The following is a 19,681-nucleotide window of genomic DNA, read 5'->3' on the forward strand; positions in this document are numbered from 1 at the left end:
CCGATCGAACATCTCTGGAGAGACCCGAAAATAGCTGTGCAGTGACTGGTCAAGAACTACAGGAAACGTATGATCTCTGTAATTGCAAACAAAGGTTTCTGTACCAAATATTAAGTTCTGCTTTTCTGATGTATCAAATACTTATGTCATGCAATAAAAGGCAAACTAATTACTTAAAAATCATACAATGTAATTTTCTGGATTTTTGTTTTAGATTCCGTCTCTCACAGTTGAAGTGTCCCTATGATAAAAATGACAGACCTCTACATGCTTTGTAAGTAGGAAAACCTACAAAATCGGCTTGTTCTTCCCACTGTATGTGCATATGTATATGGATATATATATTTACCCCAAAAAATATATGGGGGATTGGAAATGATGCAGACAATTACATTGATGGAAGCAACAATCTTTCCGCAATATTAAGCTGATCCACCCCTTAGAAAAAATAAATAAATAAAATAAAATAAATAAATAAAATAAAATAAAAGTGTCTCCACTGACATTTTCAACCTCTTCCTGTAAGTCTGTAATACCAACATATTTTAAGCAGACCACCATAGTGCCTGTGCCCAAGAACACTATGATAACCTGCCTAAATAACTACCGACCCTTAGCACTCACGTCTGTAGCAATGAAGTGCTTTGAATGGCTCACATTAACACCATTATCCCAGAAACCCTAGACCCGCATACCGCACCAACAGATCCACAGATGATGCAATCTCTATTGCACTCCACACTGCCCTTTCCCACCTGGACAAAAGGAACACCTATGTGAGAATGCTATTCATTGACTACAGCTCAGCGTTCAACACCATGGTGCCCTGAAAGCTCATCAATAAGCTAAGGACCCTGGGACTAAACACCTCCCTCTGCAACTGGATCCTGGACTTCCTGACGGGCAGCCCCAGGTGGTAAGTGTAGGTAACAAAACAACACATCCGCCACGCTGATCCTCAACACAGGGGCCCCTCGGGGGTGCGTGGTCAGTCCACTCCTGTACTCCCTGTTCACTCATGACTGCACGGCCAATCACGACTCCAACACCATCATTAAGTTTGTCGATGACACAACAGTGGTAGTTGGCCTAGTGGCCTGATCACCGACAACAAACAGACATCATATAGGGAGGAGGTCAGAGCCTTGGTCGTGTGGTGCCAGGACAACAACCTCTCCCTCAACGTGATCAAGACAAAGGAGATGATTGTCGACTACAGGAAAAAGAGGACTGAGCACGCCCCCATTCTCATCGACAGGGCTGCAGTGGAACAGGTTGAGAGCTTCAAGTTCCTTGGTGTCCACATCAACAACAAACTAACATGGTCCAAACACACCAAGACAGTTGTGAAGAGGGAACGACAAAAACTATTCCCCATCAGGAGACTGAAAAGGTTTGGCATGTGTCCTCAGATCCTCAAAAGGTTCTACAGCTGATCAATCGAGAGCACTGGTTGCATCACAGCCTGATGTGGCAACTGCTCGGGCTCCGACTGCAAGGCACTACAGAGGGTAGTGCTAACGGCCCAGTATATCACTGGGGCCAAGCTTCCTGCCATTCAGGACCTCTATACCAGGCAGTGTCAGAGGAAGACCCTAAAAATTGTCAAAGACTCCAGCCACCCTAGTCATAAACTGTTCTCTCTGCTACAGCAAGGCAAGCGGTACTGGAGCACCAAGTCTAGGTCCAAGAGGCTTCTAAACAGCTTCTACCCCCAAGCCATAAGACTCCTGAACACCTAATGAAATGGCTACCCAGACTATTTGCATTGCCCCCCCTCTTTTACACCACTGATACTCTCTGTTGTTATCATCTATGCATAGTCAATTTAACAACTCTACCTTCGTGTTCATGTACATTACCTCAACTAACCGGTGCCCCGCACATTGACCCTGTACCCCTGTATATAGTCTCGCTATTGTTATTTTACTGCCGCTCTTTTATTTCTTATTCTTATCCATATTTTTTTAAACTGCATTTGTTGGTTAGTGGCTCCTAAGTAAGTATTTCACTGTAAGGTGAACACCTGTTCGGCGCATGTGACTAATACGATCTGATTTGATTTGATTGAAGGGTCTGATATTTCATTGTTTTATTTGTTATAAAATTGCAAAAATGTCTAAAAACCTGTTTTTGCTTTGTCACTATGGGGTATTGTGTGTAGATTGATGAGGCATTTTTTTCATCCATTTTAGAATAATCAATTTTAGAATAAGGCTGTAAAGTAACAAAACGTGGAAAAAGTCAAGGGGTCTGAATACTTTCTGAATGCACTGTACATACAAAGTATCCACTCGGTTATTACTAAAATATACACATAATTTTGTCTGTCTACATATTCTCCTGGGGACTGGAGTGGTCTTTGACCTCTGTGGAGCCCAGGTTGTCTGTGGGCGGAAAGCTGGGTTCAGGGGGCTTGTAGGCCAACTCACTGAAAGACAAAAAAACAACATCTGTCTGTCTGTCTGTCAGTCCGTCCGTCCGTCCATCCGTCTGTCCGTACATCTGTCTGATTTGTCCGTTCTCTGTAGTGTCTTACCTCTCTCCATCTCTCTCTGTAGCAGCCTGGAGAGGGAGACAAAAACCAACAGAGGTGGTCAGTATTTCCCAAAAACATATCAATTAGATATTCACTGATAAAAGAGAAAGTGCTTCCATCTTCAGTATGGGTTACCTTGGGCTTCTGTGGGAGCGGCACCCCGCCCATCTTTCTAGGTCCCCCAAGAGTGTCAAAAGAATTACTGCGCACCCTAATGGCTCTCTGCAACAAAGACAGGAAATATGGATGCCAAGTCCAAAACCCACTATTTCCCCATACTGGAGTGAAAAGTCAAGGATTTCTGACTTCACCTTAAAGTTTTCGATGAACCCGCCACTACCCTCAGTTACACCCCTCATCCCGTCAGAAGTCGAGAGGGTGGACACAGGCGAATCTCCCATCATGCACTGGGAGCGGGTGGACAGTTCCGCCTGCAGACCCTCCAGGAGGGATGAACGAGTGCGCAGCTTGAAAAGATAGGATGAGAGGAGAGAGGGAGGCAGAGACAGAGGAGAGGAGGAGGCATCATATAGGAGTTAAGTAAGAGATGGGGAGCAGAAGAGAGGAATTAGAACCTTTTGTGACTAGAGGGCAGTATTTTCATTTTTGGAAAAACAACGTTCCCATAGTTAACAAGATATTTTGTCAGGACAAGATGCTAGAATATGCATAAAATTGACAGCTTAGGATAGAAAACACTCTAAAGTTTTCAAAACTGTAAAAATATTGTCTGTGAGTATAACAGAACTGATGTTGCAGGCGAAAGCCTGAGAAAAATCCAATCCGGAAGTGACTCATCTTTGGAAAGCTCTGCGTTCCAATGCGTCCCTATTGAGCAGTGAATGGGCTATCAACCAGATGACTTTTTCTCCGTATTCCCCAAGGTGTCTACAGCACTGTGAAGTAGTTTTACGCATTTATGTTGAAGAATACACGTAAGCGGCTACATTGCGCAACTGGTCACCTGATGGCTCCCAGAGTGATTCTCGTGTAAAATACAGAGGTAGCCATTATTCCAATCGGTCCTACTGAAAAAACAATTGTCCCGGTGGATATATTATCGAATAGATATTTGAAAAACACCTTGAGGATTGATTATAAACCACGTTTGCCACGTTTCTGTCGATATTATGGAGCTAATTTGGAATATTGTTTGGGTTTTCGTGACTGCAATTTCCGGGCGATTTCTCAGCCACACGTGAAGAACAAACGGAGCTATTTCGCCTACAAAAATAATATTTTTGGAAAAAAGGAACAATGGCTACGTCTAACTGGGAGTCTCGTGAGTGAAAACATCCGAAGCTCATCAAAGGTAAACGATTTAATTTGATTGCTTTTCTGATTTCCGGGACCAAGTTACCTGCTGCTAGCTGGACAAAATGCTATGCTAGGCTATCGATAAACTTACACAAATGCTTGTCTAGCTTTGGCTGTAAAGCATACTTTGAAAATCTGAGATGACAGGGTGATTAACAAAAGGCTAAGCTGTGTCTCAATATATTTCACTTGTGATTTTCATGAATAGGAATATTTTCTAGGAATATTTATGTCCGTTGCGTTATGCTAATTAGTGTCAGTCGATGATTACGCTCCCGCACCCGGGATGGGGAGTCACTAGAGGCTATTAGAGAAGAGGAAAGACCTGTTTCTTTTGTTTCTGTTCCACATAAAAATATACCAGATTTGCATCTAGAAAGTCTTTGGATATGTGCGTGCAATGCCTCAAGAATTATTGTATACATTTATAATGGTGTTAGAGTTGTTCTTCTGTGGTTACCTCCAGTCTACTGAACCTCTCAGCCTTATAACAGGAGATCTCTGCATTGATAAGCTTGGTCAGAAGGAACTCTCTCAACAGGGAGCTCTGGAAGATAGGCCAACAGAGACACACTAAGAATGCATCATGGTCTTTTACCTTGTCACCAAGTTCAGATGTGAATTCTGCTCACCTCTGTGAATATAGGAGGATCAGGGAGGGAGGGACCAAAGGGAGGTACATCCTCTCTCGCTGTGACTGACACCTGCAAACAGACCACTTCCAGGTTTGAAAAAGGCTTTCCATTCCAATAAAAATACCTACAGTGATAAGAGATCAATGTGTCTCTCCTTTTGTTTTATCTTCTTACCTGGAACACCCCTCCTCCTCCTGCCTCCTCCCCCTCCTCCCCCACTCTCTTCCTCACCCTCCTGACCACTAGGAAACAGTGCAGGAAGTGTGAGCCGATGACATCAGACAGAAAAGGGGTGTGGCCCTCCTGGTAAACAATAGCAACGATGTCGTTGCCTATGTGTCTCTTCCTCTGTAGCTGTAAGGAGTAATGAGCAGAGGGTAAGAGGGAGCCACTGGAGCTGGGTTGAAGTGATTGACTGTGGGTGAGGATGATTAGGTGTCGTTATTCGAGCTAACCTGTTGTGTATCGCCCTCTGTGAAGGGCAGTTTGGTGGACACATGGAACATGATCTCTCTGCTGTGGAAGGAAGTGAAGACCGCATCACTTCCTGTCTGGCCGTGACACACGTCCAAACCTCCTCGGAACCTGGAAGAGAGGGAGGGAGAGAGAGAAAGAGGGAAGAGGCAGTCAGGGAGAGGGAGTGACAGTAAGCTGCTGGTATCTTCTTATTCATCTCTTCCTGTTACAATGTCATATTTCTGTCATTTCTCCATAAGGCCATGTCAAAATGTCGGTTACTGTACATTACCCAGTGAACCCTTGAAGTGTGACTGTATCTCCCAAAATAGAGAGGAATTCTTGAAACTCTTCACTTTCCTCATTGTTACAGAGTATGTCCTCCTCTGTCAACTGTAAAAGATAGAGAGAACATATGAGAGGTAATGTACAGTAGACAAGTGCTACTATTTAATGCTTCCAAGCTTCTGCCTGCATTCCAGTTATTTACCTGTCCCTCTCTCTGATACAAGACACCAAACTTGAAATTCAGAGACACTCTGTGTTCATCAAATGCTGTTATGAGATCTGGTGCCTGAAAGACAGAGAGGGGAAGAGAGAAAGAAAGAAGCAAAGAGAGGGTGAGAGAGATAGAGAGATAAAGGGGAAGGAGAGAGCACACATTTTTGTCAAAATGGTCTCAGGGTTTAGAGGTCATTTGAAGAGTACATTCTGTGTAACATGAAGGCCTAAAGCATTTGGGAATGTGTACAGTGAAAAAGAAGTACCTTGAGGTAACTGACCACATCAAATCTGGACACAGTCACACTGTCGCATAGCATCTGAAAAGGACATGGTCAGTTTGGGTTTTTTCAATGATGGTAAATGTTTTCAGTAAAAGCACAGTAAAGGTTCATCTAAAATACACACGTCTGTTGGAGAGACTAGTAATGGTACCTTGGCCAGCTCCACAGCAGACGGGATGTTTGGGAACAGAGACACAGAGAAAACCCCATGCATAGAGCATTCCCTCATCCTGGAAAGGAAAGACAGACGTAAATACTGTTGCTCATGGAATTCACCAGGGTGTTTCATTACATTAATTGAATAATTTCCATTATTTCAGATATAACCTCAGGATTACTCTCAGCCTCTTCTCTTCTTCCTCCAAACAGACAGAGAGAAGGAGGGGTCCCAGGGAGGGGTCCACTGCTGTGAACGAGTGATGATACTGACATAGGAGAGAAAGTCACACAGCTACTATGTATGTATTTCATCATCTTGGATCATAGTCCATCTCTACCATCAAATGGAACAGAATAAGAGTAGTCCTATGGGCGGTACTCTACTAACTCGTGAGCGGAAGAACTCCTGGTAGTATGTGGCCTCGCTGTCTCTCTCCATGATGTCATAGGTCTCTCGGTCTAGTCCATAATGAGAGGATGTCGGACTGGTCTCAGCAAACTTTTGTAGCGGGGGGTCTATCCAGTAACCACCCAGCTTTGGAGGCAGGATCAGAGGAAGGTCATGACCTATCTTCAAAATCTGAGACTTTCAAAAGAGTGAGGTGAGAATTAAAAAGTCTGGTGTATCAAATTAAATGTAGATATAGCAGTATCTGTAGGATGATGGTTGCATCAGCATACCTAATAATGAGTTTTATGTATGCTGGCATGAGTGTTACAACTATTCTGACGTCAGTGTTTTAGGGAACAAAAATGTCTGTATCGTTGATAATATTGAAAGGTCAAATGTCAACACACACACGTGTGCACACAGATCTTGACATTATATTTTAGGAGAAAGACTCACCCTCAAAGGCAGAGGGAATTCACAGCGCTGTTCATCTAGCCTGCTGCTCTGATGAAGGAGAGTGAAGGTAACAGTGACTGACTGATTGACTAACTGGAAAGAGAACTGATGTACACATAGAGACTACACAAAACAGAGAGGGAATGGTGCTGTACACTCACCTGCAACTTCTCAATGATCTCAAACAGCTCTGTCACCTTACATGGAAAACACAGACAGACAAAGTCAGACAGAAAGAGACAGACAAAGTCAGACAGAAAGAGACAGACAAAGTCAGACAGAAAGAGACAGACAGACAGACAGACAGACAGACAGACAGACAGACAGACAGACAGACAGACAGACAGACAGACAGACAGACAGACAGACAGACAGACAGACAGACAGACAGACAGACAGACAGACAGACAGACAGAGAGAGACAGAAAGGAGGTTCAGGGAGAAACAGGAAGAGAAAGAGAAACAACATTAGACAAACACAGATGAAGGGAAATGCAGGGAGACTAAATTAGTGACGATGTGATCAACAAATGCAAAAAGGATATGATGAAAGACACATTATCACAATTAAGTCCTTTTACCTTCCTGTTGCTGCCAGCAGAAAGGAACGGTTTGGTCTCGCTGGTAGGGGAGTCCAAAATATCCAGAATGCTGTGTTCTAAAGGTTCTGGTCTGCTGCAACAGGTGGAATGACAGAGCAAAGCAATGCAACCCATCACTTTTCCTATTCATCAACTGCAAGTGTATCAAGCTTTAAATCCAGTGTAAAATGACCAGTGAGAAATAAACTACATCTAATGTGGATAAAGGTAAATAAAGGTGTTTTTAAGTTTTTCTCACCTAGTCTCATTTTCACTGATGAACTTGTCCACACTGTGAATGGGGAAAGTGGTAACTCTTTCGACAATTTGACACATGACATTAAGGACTACTTCTATGAACTATTTCAAGATTTTATTCAGATTCTGACACTAGAACCAAAGCATTTTAATTCGTTGTCAATACTTTGACTGCTACTCACCCTCCATATGCCCCAAAAGTGAAACTTCTCTTTCTGGAGAAGAACTTCTCATTTCTGCTGTCTCTCTCCATCGTTCGGTGTGGGTGTTAGTGCTTGTGAGCGCCAGTGTGCTAGCTATAGTCAATCAGGGATGTACTAAATCACTCGTCTCTCTCTCTCTCTCTCTCTCTCTCTCTCTCTCTCTCTCTCTCTCCTCTGCCCCCTGCCTCTCACTCATTTAATCTCTCTACTTCCTTCCATCTATCCTGCTGTCAGCCAGACTAGCAATATTAACCCCATCCTGGCCGCAGGGACACGCACTGATGGATAACAAACCCCCATGACCCTGCCCTGACATACAGTACATGTATGGACATAGAGACAGAGGAGTCGCTGGGTATCGATCGCCATGCTCTAAGAAACACAGATAGTGGTCTCACTGACTGGGTGTGTGTAGGAATGGTAAATAAATAAATACATGAGAGATTGGACCTGTTACCCTTTGAGTCTGTAGAACCATCAATTATTGACAGCACATACTGAGAGAGGTGCAAGGCAGCGGGAGAGGAGAGGAGAGAGGAGGGGAATGGGGAGGGGTGGTAGTGGAGGGGGAGGGGTGTTGAGGCACACTGCTAAAGGGGGAATACAAAAGAGGAAGGGAGGTTAGACAACATTAAGCTTCATTTGTGCAATAAGGTCAATTATGTTGTGGCATTGGTAGTATTTCATCAAATCTTTGTTATCAAGGAAGATTTTTCATATCAATCAAAAGACCCTTTTCTGTGTTTGCAAACATTTCCGCAGGGGGGTGATGCGCACCATATTGGAAGTTCTCATAGACGGCCAGCTAAGAAAGCCTCCATTTACATGTTGCTTATGAGTAGATTTATAATAATAATAATAATTAGGTGGGTGCTTACATTTGTCCTATTTCACACATGTACACGTGTGTATTATACACATTTGTGAATTGGACATTTGTTTTTTGCATATCCCTCTCCCCCTGAGACAACCTCGGAGAGTGGGGTCACAGCCAGGGATCAGCAATTATTGACTGCGACCCTGGAGCAATTAGGGTTAAGTACCTTGCTCAAGGGCACATTGACAGATTTGTCACTTAGTCGACTTGGGGATTAGAAACCAGCAACCTTTCGGTTACTGGCCCAATGCTCAACTACCTGCTGCCCAATTTAACATTACTTAGGGATTATGATTGGATTTTCACATTCTAGCTAACAACTGCTAGAGTGCCTTGCGAAAGTATTCGGCCCCCTTGAACTTTGCGACCTTTTGCCACATTTCAGGCTTAAAACATAAAGATATAAAACTGCATTTTTTTGTGAAGAATCAACAACAAGTGGGACACAATCATGAAGTGGAACGACATTTATTGGATATTTCAAACCTTTTTAACAAATCAAAAACTGAAAAATTGGGCGTGCAAAATTATTCAGCCCCTTTACTTTCAGTGCAGCAAACTCTCTCCAGAAGTTCAGTGAGGATCTCTGAATGATCCAATGTTGACCTAAATGACTAATGAAGATAAATACAATCCACCTGTGTGTAATCAAGTCTCCGTATAAATGCACCTGCACTGTGATAGTCTCAGAGGTCCGTTAAAAGCGCAGAGAGCATCATGAAGAACAAGGAACACACCAGGCAGGTCCGGGATACTGTTGTGAAGAAGTTTAAAGCCGGATTTGGATACAAAAAGATTTCCCAAGCTTTAAACATCCCAAGGAGCACTGTGCAAGCGATAATATTGAAATGGAAGGAGTTTCAGACCACTGCAAATCTACCAAGACCTGGCCGTCCCTGTAAACTTTCAGCTCATACAAGGAGAAAACTGATCAGAGATGCAGCCAAGAGGCCCATGATCACTCTAGATGAACTGCAGAGATCTACAGCTGAGGTGGGAGACTCTGTCCATAGGACAACAATCAGTCGTATATTGCACAAATCTGGCCTTTATGGAAGAGTGGCAAGAAGAAAGCCATTTCTTAAAGATATCCATAAAAAGTGTTGTTTAAAGTTTGCCACAAGCCACCTGGGAGACACACCAAACATGTGGAAGAAGGTGCTCTGGTCAGATGAAACCAAAATTGAACTTTTTGGCAACAATGCAAAACGTTATGTTTGGCGTAAAAGCAACACAGCTGAACACACCATCCCCACTGTCAAACATGGTGGTGGCAGCATCATGGTTTGGGCCTGCTTTTCTTCAGCAGGGACAGGGAAGATGGTTAAAATTGATGGGAAGATGGATGGAGCCAAATACAGGACCATTCTGGAAGAAAACCTGATGGAGTCTGCAAAAGACCTGAGGCTAGGACGGAGATTTGTCTTCCAACAAGACAATGATCCAAAACATAAAGCAAAATCTACAATGGAATGGTTCAAAAATAAACATATCCAGGTGTTAGAATGGCCAAGTCAAAGTCCAGACCTGAATCCAATCGAGAATCTGTGGAAAGAACTGAAAACTGCTCTCCATCCAACCTCACTGAGCTCGAGCTGTTTTGCAAGGAGGAATGGGAAAACATTTCAGTCTCTCGATGTGCAAAACTGATAGAGACATACCCCAAGCGACTTACAGCTGTAATCGCAGCAAAAGGTGGCGCTACAAAGTATTAACTTAAGGGGGCTGAATAATTTTGCACGCCCAATTTTTCAGTTTTTGATTTGTTAAAAAAGTTTGAAATATCCAATAAATGTCGTTCCACTTTATGATTGTGTCCCACTTGTTGTTGATTCTTCACAAAAAAATACAGTTTTATATCTTTATGTTTGAAGCCTGAAATGTGGCAAAAGGTCGCAAAGTTCAAGGGGGCCGAATACTTTCGCAAGGCACTGTACATCCAAAATAGTGTTTTTTAAAGATCACAAACAAATATAATATTTGCGACTATTCAAGCAATAATCAAAACATTTTAAGTGTATGAGAAACCAAAAATGTGTTTGCCCAGCAAAACGTCAATCAAAATTCCCTGAACTGTCATTGGCTGTAATCCAAAACTTCTATCAGTCCCACTACTCCCACACTGCAGAGGTGCGGAAGTTGGTTGTTAGTAGGGTACATTGTTAACCTCTGATGTAAAGTCCCTTATTTAGGGGACTAGTAGCAGTTCTGGACTGGTTCCGAATGACCTCAATTTTTGTGTACAGAACGTTCTGTGAACAGTGCAACGTCAATTGCTTTAAACTCAGCAAAACAGCTGAGTCTCCCAACTCATTTGGCGCTCTCCGCAAGGAGCTGAGATGCAGGGTTTGAAATCTTACACCTCATTTGCATAGGGAGTGACATGTCACATTTTTTGTCATATCCAGACAAAGGATCTATTCCTCTGGCTGTGACCATAGGAGCCCCACTTACTATAGAGCCGGGCTCTCCAATCAATGAAACTCAAGATTCTCAAATGGAGACAACGTTTGTGGTATTAAGTTTTAGCTATGTTGGATGAACAGATTACTATATTCTATATGAAAACCCTTCAGTTGGCATGCTGAATGATATTTCCCCAGTTTGACTGATAAATCAAATGTACCAGGAACATATTATACATGTAATTGTATTCATGAACATTGAAGAGAAGAAGTCTGAATTTGCTCAATCTAGTTCTGTTTATCCACCACAAATATTGATTTGAATCAAAGTTCACAACTGGTTCCATAATGGCGACATTCTTATTGATTTCAAGGAGCTGCTTCCTAGAGATCAAACATGGTAACCTTGCAGAATCATCCGTATCAGTGAGCTGTTGTGAAGCTCATCTAAGAATCGACCTTACAAAAAAATGTCATACTTGCATTTTCACATATGAAATAGCTGTTTTCACATGTTGAGCTGAAATTTTCACGTGAAACCATATGTTCACATGTATTACATTTTAAGATCACATGTTAACACCACCTTTTCACATAAAATGTGTTCAACTCACATTGTGTGAATTGCAGTTTCACATGTGAATAATAAAAGTAATGAGTAATGCTAACTTTTTTTTACCAGTACCGAGTCGATGTGCAGGGGTACGAGTTAATTGACGTAGATATGTACAGGAATAAAGGGATGTATAGTGAACCGTAGGCCAACGTTAATTAGTGAGAGCTGAGAGCTGTCAAAAGGAGAATACTCCTTCAGGTCATAGACAGCTTGGTTAACCAACTGGGCATAGAGCGGCAAAGATGCACCAGATAAGGCAGGAGTTAAGAACAGTTCAAGGAGGCGAGTGAAGAAGAAAGACCAGCCTTGTCAGAACTACGGAACATCCCCAGGGCCTTTCAGAGAGCTGAGTGGCATAGAAGGCACAGGAAAAAGAGGGCAAGGAAGCGGGCTGCCTTTTAGCAAATCTCTTTGGATTCACCGAACAGCTGCTAGGTCAGACGCACAGTGGTCACCTTACCTGCTCCAAAGATGAGATCAACAACCATCTCTGCAGCACGTACAGCAACGCAATCAGAGAGAAAGATCTGGAGCAATGCAAGGCTTTGATAAATCTACCAGTACCAACCACAGAGTTAAACAAGAAGGAGCCCTGCTGGAAGGATGTGAGGTTGTCAAGAGGGCAAGAGCATCCTGAAGGTGACCTGGAGGAGGGGCTAAGTCTCTCAACAGTGGAGATGTGCAGAAGGAGTATGGATTCTGAAGGAGCAGAACTCGAAGAACATCAACCATTTCAGAACCATCTCGCTGCTCAGTGTTAAAGGAAATATATTATTCAGCATTGGGGCCAGCCTTCTGACAGACGACATCCTGAAGAACTTCTACATCAGTCCAGAAAGAAGGGATCCTGGAGGTGCCAGGATGACTGGAGCACACAGGTGTGGTCAAGCAGATGATCAGGGAAGCCCGGGAGAACAGAAGATACCTTGTTGTAATGTGGCTAGACCTCACAAATGCCAAAGGCTTCATACCCTACATCCCAGACAAGATCAGGGATCTCATACTGAATTACTACAACAGTTTCAGTTTGAGAGTCACCTTTGCGTCCACAATATTGGAATGGCACAGGCCTGGGAATGGAATCATCACAGGCTGCACCATTTCAGTGATCCTGTTCGCCCTTGCCATGTCAGCGGAGGTGGAATGTTGAGGCCTGCTGACCAAGTCTGGCATGCGACAACAGAGTCTTCATGGACGACCTGACTGTGACAACAACATCCATCCCAGGGAGTAGATGGATTGTGCAGGGGTTGGGGAAGCTTGCCACTTGAACTTCAAGTTTGACAGCAGCCTGGGGGATACAGCATCCATCAAGACATCCAACCAGGAGCTGGGAGTGTGGTTGGCTACAGTGGACATGTCAGGTTTACCTGGCAAGTTCAAGGCCTGGATATACCAACATGGTGTCCTCCCACGGATCCTCTGACCCCTCCTGGTTTACAAGGTCCCGATTTCTACAGTTAAGTGCTTTGAAAGAAGGTTCAGTAGCTACCTCTGCAAATGGCTGGGATTATCTTGAAGCCTGAGCAGCATTGCCCTGTACATTCACAAGAACAAACTGAAGCTACCCATCAGCAGCCTGAATGAGGAATTCATTGTAACTCGTACAAGGGAGGTGCTGCAATACAGGGATTCAAGCAACCCGAAAGTATCCTAGGCAGGTATAGAGGTGAGGACAGAAAGGAAGGGGAGGGCTCAGGATGCAGTAGAGCAGGCTGAGTCACGGCTATGGCACAGTGTGCTGGTGGGTAAGGTGACTCTGGGAAGAGCTGACCTTGGTAGCATTGCAACACCACACTATGACCAGGCACAGGGGAAAGACAGGCGAAAGCTGGTTGCGGAGGAAGTGTGAGCAACAGTCGAGGAGGAGGGAGCCAGCAGGATGGTAGGAATGCGGCAATAAGGCAACAAGATGGGAGAAAATGGTGGAAAGCACATGGTCCGAGCTGTGGAAGGCCGAGCCCCATCGCATCAAGTTCTATGATGTCTACGATGTCCTGAAAAAGAAAAGGAGAGCCGCAGACTCTAGGAGCTCAGATGCAATAAACAGCCCAGCTGTCTTCATCAGGGTATAATCTACAATATCCTACCAAGCCCATCTAACCTGTTCTGCTGGGGCAAGGATCGATTCACAATCATGCTCTCTGCCTAAAGAGAGGAGTACATCCATCCTCAACTGCTGCTCAAAAGCCCTAGGCTAGGGTCACTACCGCTGGTGCCACAACCTGGTGTTTAAAGCCTTTGTGGAAACCATCTTCAGTGGGTTCAGCCACTGCAAGCGCCCCCGACAAGCGAAGTAGGCAATTGCAATCATCAGAGCCGGGGAAAAGCCAACACCAGCTACCAGAACCTACACAGGTCTTTTCGCAACAGCTCAAGACTGGGAGCTGAAAGTCAACCTGGGAAAACAGTTCAAGTTCCCTGACATCATCACAGCAACAACACTGAGGCCAGATGTGCTGCTTTCTGAAACATCCAAGCAGGTCATCTTAATGGAGCTCATTGTCCCTTGGGAGGACCGCATTGAGGAGGCAAATGAAAGAAAATGGGCTGAAGTACGAGGACCTGGTGGAGCAGTACCAAAGAGCAAGTTCTGAGTCTGTCGAAGTGGGATGCAGAAGGTTCGAAGGTCAATCCTTCTACAGGGCATTATGACTACTAGGCACCACAGGGAGGAAGGCCATCAAGACAGTGGAAGCAATGCTTAGGCTGTTAATTGTTAATTATCCATGTTAACCATGTTACATTTCAGAAATGTCAACTTCAATGGGGTAGGGACGTCACAAGGATTTTGGATAGCACTGAGCTGTGCTAGTGTGCAGGTGTTATCTGCTCTGATAAACCAAATCTAAAAAGAGGGCAATAAACACAGGTTTTGCAAACAGGTTTTGCCTAGATGGTTAGTTTGTCAGAAAGGACTTTTCATAGCAGGTTAGGAGAACTTACACCGTAGGCTCGGATAATAAATGTAGCAGGTTTGGAGAATTAGGTTAGATTTGGGAAAAAGGTTAGGGTTCGCTAAAATAAAAAAAATAATCAACTTTTGACATCAATTTGATAAACTGTATCCCATCTAGCAATGACCATGCGAAAGTGAGTAGTTTATGTTGAAAACAACGGGCATCCATCTTGGACATTGTCTCTAGTTAATTTATAAGCTAAGTGCACTCTGCTCCTAAAATAAATACTAATTTTACCCTCTTCATGTAAAAAATTAAAACTGCTATTGGGTAAAGTATAAGCCTATACCTGAAAATATATCTACTATATACAAAATGTATTAGCTAAAACGATTATAACTATTATAGTTTGTAGTTCATGACTAGCCATAACTGCAGATTTTTTGTTGTCTAGAATTGTCGGTTATACGGCTGGCTATATGTTTAAAGTGCCAGCCCTACTTGTGCAGCTATTTAATAACAAATAGGCAATCCCAGTTGCTTCTATGATTTTCCAAAAGTTATGTCACTGTTTTAGAAGTATATTACCAAAGTTATCTATTGTACAGTACACCAGGACTAAACCTTGCACTGGGTAGGTTAACCTTTGGAACCAGGGTTGATAACAATTGAGTTATCCTGGAAGCAGTCTATGGAAAAGGTATGACAGCAATCCATGAATTGGTTTAGTTTCCCTGGCAGTTTGCACATGCAAACGTTAGCATTTGTGGCACAAATCCCATACAAGTCATGAGCAATGTTCCCTCACATTTTTTTCCGGCACTGAGCAAATTTAAGGTCTGCAGTGTGCAGGCTTGACAGTTGTGAAAAGTCAGTGCAACTTCGAGCATGCGTTTACTGTGAACACAGAGGCTGTACCCACTTTAAGTTACAGTCTAAACAGTGGCCATGTAGGCTACTGTGGCTATCTGATCATAATGTAGGCCTACCAGAGTGGGCTACTTAATCTATTTGATTTATTTCACCTTTATTTAACCAGGTAGGCAAGTTGAGAACAAGTTCTCATTTACAAGATAAAGCCAAGCAGTTTGACACATACAACAACACAGAGTTACACATGGAGTAAAACAAACACAGTCAATAATACAGCAGAAAAATAAGTCTATATACGATGTGAGCAAATGAGGTGAGATAAGGGAGGTAAAGGCAAAAAAAGGCCATGGTGGCGAAGTAAATACAATATAGCAAGTAAAACACTGGAATGGTAGATTTGCAGTGGAAGAATGTGCAAAGTAGAAATAAAAATAATGGGGTGCAAAGGAGCAAAATAAAGAAATAAAGAAATACAGTAGGGGAAGAGGTAGTTGTTTGGGCTAAATTATAGATGTGCTATGTACAGATGCAGTAATCTGTGAGCTGCTCTGACAGCTGGTGCTTAAAGCTAGTGAGGGAGATAAGTGTTTCCAGTTTCAGAGATTTTTGTAGTTCTTTCCAGTCATTGGCAGCAGAGAACTGGAAGGAGAGGCGGCCAAAGGAAGAATTGGTTTTGGGGGTGACCAGAGAGGTATACCTGCTGGAGCGCGTGCTACAGGTGGGTGCTGCTATGGTGACCAGCGAGCTGAGATAAGGGGGGATTTTACCTAGCAGGGTCTTGTAGATGACCAGGAGCCAGTGGGTTTGGCGACGAGTATGAAGCGAGGGCCAGCCAACGAGAGAGTACAGTTCACAGTGGTGGGTAGTATGTGGGGCTTTGGTGACAAAACAGATGGCACTGTGATAGACTGCATCCAATTTATTGAGTAGGGTATTGGAGGCTATTTTGTAAATGACATCGTCGAAGTCGAGGATTGGTAGGATGGTCAGTTAAACATGGTCAGTATGTTTGGCAGCATGAGTGAAGGATGCTTTGTTGTGAAATATGAAGCCAATTCTAGATTTAACTTTGGATTGGAAAGGTTTGATGTGAGTCTGGAAGGAGAGTTTACAGTCTAACCAGACACCTAGGTATTTGTAGTTGTCCACATATTCTAAGTCAGAACCTGTTGAAGGAATTAAATTACTCTGTTTTAATATCCAATTAAAATTAAACACTCTGTCCATTCATAAGGACTTGTAAGACCCTTATTCTATAATAATAGACAGAGCCCAGTCTCAAAATCAAACAGCAGAGTTTATTCTCAAGAGTACTGAGTACTTACACATTTTACCACAGGTTATAAACTGAAAATGACGTCAGCGTTTTCTAAATGTTCCGTCTCTTCTTGACACTGGCAGAAAGGCTCTATAGTTCTCAAGCCTTCTCTCCTCGCCTAGAGCCAAGGTCAGCCAGTGTAGATAAGCATTCTAGTCAGTCTGGAGATATAGTTCATTCATTTGTACCAAGGAACAGACCGTCATTGTTCTAACTCTTGACCACATTCACACACATTATATTATATTCAGTACTGGGATCAAGAAAGAAAATTCATACATGTACAGTAACATAACAGTATTCTGATTCGTCAGGCCTGATTGAAATGTATACATAATTAGTCATTATAGGTAAAAATTCCCTTAACAGAACCGTCCAGAGTAGTGATGCTGGACGGGCGGGCAGGTGGAGGCAGCGATCAGTTGAAGAGCATGCATTTAGTTTTACTTATTTAACGTATTTAAGAGCAGTTGGAGGCCACGGAAGGAGAGTTGTATGGCATTGAAGCTTGTTGTAAAGGTTTTCTGTAGGTGAAGTAGAGGCGGACCAAAATGCAGCGTGGTGGTTATTCATGTTCTTTAATTTATAAAGACACTACACATGAAATAACTAACAAAAACAACAACCGTGAGAAAACCTAAAACAGTCCTATCTGGTGTAAACACAAAGACAGGAACAATCACCCACAAACACACAGTGAAACCCAGGCTACCTAAGTATGATTCTCAATCAGAGACAACTACTGACACCTGCCTCTGATTGAGAACCATACTAGGCCGAAACATAGAAATACCCAAAACCTAGAAAAACAAACATAGACTGCCCACCCAACTCACGCCTTGACCATACTAAATAAATACAAAACAAAGGAAATAAAGGTCAGAACGTGACACTTGTTTGGAGGGTTGTTAACACAGTGTCCAAAGAAAGCTACCAGCAAAAACAATGGAGAAAATGCACCCCATAACATTTTTACATAGAAATAGCTGTTCTGCCGTTAAGCCCACAGCAGCAGCCAATGAGTGGTGTTCAATGTCGGCCTACATTCCATGAGACTTTTGAAAAAAACATGCAGGGCTTGACATTAACCTGTTTATCCACTTGTCCTTCAGACAAGGAGGTGTCTGAAAATGTTGTTGTGTTGTTTGATGCAAGAAACCACTTTACAAAATAAAATGTATTATTATTCCCATACCACTATTACAGAGAATCAGATAAATGATGCTACCCTCTGCCTATTGGCTACTTAGCTTATTCAATCCTGTCCCAAAACACAACACTGCCCCTTCAAGACAAAAAAAGCTAATTACCTGACTCGCTTTTCAAAGATGCCAAGTAATGTACACGTTTGTCCTCTTGTAGGAAGCAATCATTCCCCTATTGCTGTCAACAAATAAATGTAACTGGGCTAAAAACTCATTAACTAGCAAAGGATATGAACAAAATATGCACACGTGGCTCTCGCTTTGATCTCAAAACAAGCACATCTACTCATGACCGCTCATGCTATAAACACAGTCCAGTTCAAAGTAAATGGCACAGATCCATATACATTGCCTTGGGGTCTGAAAACTGTCCTATTACTTTTTCCACATTTTGTAATGTTACAGCCTTGTTCTAAAATTGATTACATTTTCCCTAATCAATCTACACACAATACCCCATAATGACGAAGCAAAAAAACAGGTTTTTAGACATTTCACATTTACATAAGTATTCAGACCCTTTACTCAGTACTTTGTTGAAGCACCTTAGGCAGTAATTACAGCCTCAAGTCTTATTGGGTATGACGCTTCAAGCTTAGCACGCCTGTATTTGGGGAGTTTCTCCCATTCTTCTCTGCAGATCCTCTCAAGCTCTGTCAGGTTGGCTGGGGAGTGTTGCTGAACAGCTATTTTTGGGTTTGGAGTGCTGCAGAGATGGCTGTCCTTCTGGAAGGTTCTCCCATCTCCACAGAGGAACTCTGGAGCTCTGTCAGAGTGACCCTCAGGTTCTTGGTTACCTCCCTGACCAAGGACCTCTCCCGATTGCTCAGTTTGATCCGGGCAGCCAGATCTAGGAAGAGTCTTGGTGGTTCCAAACTTCTTCAGTTTAAGAATGATGGAGGCCACTGTGTTCGTTGGGACCTTCACTGCTGCAGAATTTTTTTTGTACCCTTCCCCATGTCTGTGCCTCAACAATCCTGTCTCGGAGCTCAACAGACAATTCCTTTGACTTCATGGCTTGGTTTTTGTTCTGACATGCACTGTCAACTGTGGGACTTTATATAGACAGGTGTGCGCCTTTCCAAATCATGTCCAATCAATTGAATTTACCACAGATGGACTTCAATCAAATTGTAGAAACATCTCAAGCATGATCAATTGAAACAGTATGCACCTGAGCTCAATTTCAAGTCTCATAGTAAATGTAAATAAAATGTGCAAAAATGTTGAAAAACCTGTTTCCGCTTTTTGTCATTGTGAGGTATTGTGTGTAGATCAATCAATTTTAGAAGAAGGCTGCAACGTAACAAAATGTGGAAAAAGTCTGAATACTTTCCGAATGCACTGTATGTTCATACTGTATCTATAAATACAACATATTAGGCTCCATTTGTGCAATAAGGTCAATTATGTCGTGGCATTTTAAGAATCATTTTTCACATCAATCAACAGCAGTTGGGCAAATATGGATTTCTCACAATCAAAAATTCCTTGTGGACAGATGTGAGCTGTTTCCAGTTCATTCCTGAATCCCCTCCCTTATTTCCTACAAAGGACATGCCATCCTCTTTACTTCATCTAAAAATTAGGTAGCTGTTTATGTCAGTCTTCCATGATATTCTTATCAATTGGTTGATTATTTACTGTAACAACCGATTCAAATTCAAAATGTATTTGCTTATATGTTTCCAACCTCGCCCTGGGAAA

At 42.8% G+C, this 19,681-nt stretch overlaps 1 protein-coding gene across 2 annotated transcripts; it reads right to left on the reverse strand.

Annotated features, from left to right (window-relative positions):
- Window positions 1-2,206: 2,206 nt before the first annotated feature.
- LOC110537306 (rap1 GTPase-activating protein 2) lies at window positions 2,207-7,923 on the reverse strand. 2 transcript variants are annotated; one of them, XM_021623252.2, is made up of 19 exons: window positions 7,760-7,923; window positions 7,579-7,611; window positions 7,320-7,410; window positions 6,900-6,935; window positions 6,739-6,786; window positions 6,280-6,477; window positions 6,060-6,157; window positions 5,884-5,962; window positions 5,715-5,768; window positions 5,438-5,521; window positions 5,240-5,340; window positions 4,947-5,076; window positions 4,666-4,845; window positions 4,489-4,560; window positions 4,317-4,403; window positions 2,851-3,006; window positions 2,675-2,761; window positions 2,540-2,565; window positions 2,207-2,431 (listed from the first exon to the last, which is right to left on the reverse strand). In XM_021623252.2, the coding sequence occupies exons 1-19, from the start codon at window positions 7,828-7,830 to the stop codon at window positions 2,332-2,334; spliced, it is 1,731 nt and encodes a 576-aa protein (XP_021478927.2). In that variant the 5' UTR covers window positions 7,831-7,923; the 3' UTR covers window positions 2,207-2,331. The 2 variants fall into 2 exon arrangements, with proteins under 2 accessions (XP_021478927.2, XP_021478918.2); XM_021623243.2 differs by having other exon boundaries at window positions 7,320-7,413.
- Between the last annotated feature and the right edge of the window lie 11,758 nt (window positions 7,924-19,681).

This window comes from Oncorhynchus mykiss, chromosome 2 (assembly GCF_013265735.2).
Source record: "Oncorhynchus mykiss isolate Arlee chromosome 2, USDA_OmykA_1.1, whole genome shotgun sequence".
Classification (NCBI taxonomy): Eukaryota; Metazoa; Chordata; class Actinopteri; order Salmoniformes; family Salmonidae; genus Oncorhynchus; species Oncorhynchus mykiss.

What these genes read in the sequence shown, in the direction of transcription:
- LOC110537306 (XM_021623243.2), bottom strand. Translation starts at nt 7,830, where the DNA reads ATGGAGAGAGACAGCAGAAATGAGAAGTTCTTCTCCAGAAAGAGAAGT. An exon ending in AGGCTGAGAGTAATCCTGAG is followed by an intron (nt 5,963 to 6,059) that starts GTTATATCTGAA and finishes TTTCCTTTCCAG; the next exon opens with GATGAGGGAATGCTCTATGC. An exon ending in CTGCTGTGGAGCTGGCCAAG is followed by an intron (nt 5,769 to 5,883) that starts GTACCATTACTA and finishes TGTCCTTTTCAG; the next exon opens with ATGCTATGCGACAGTGTGAC.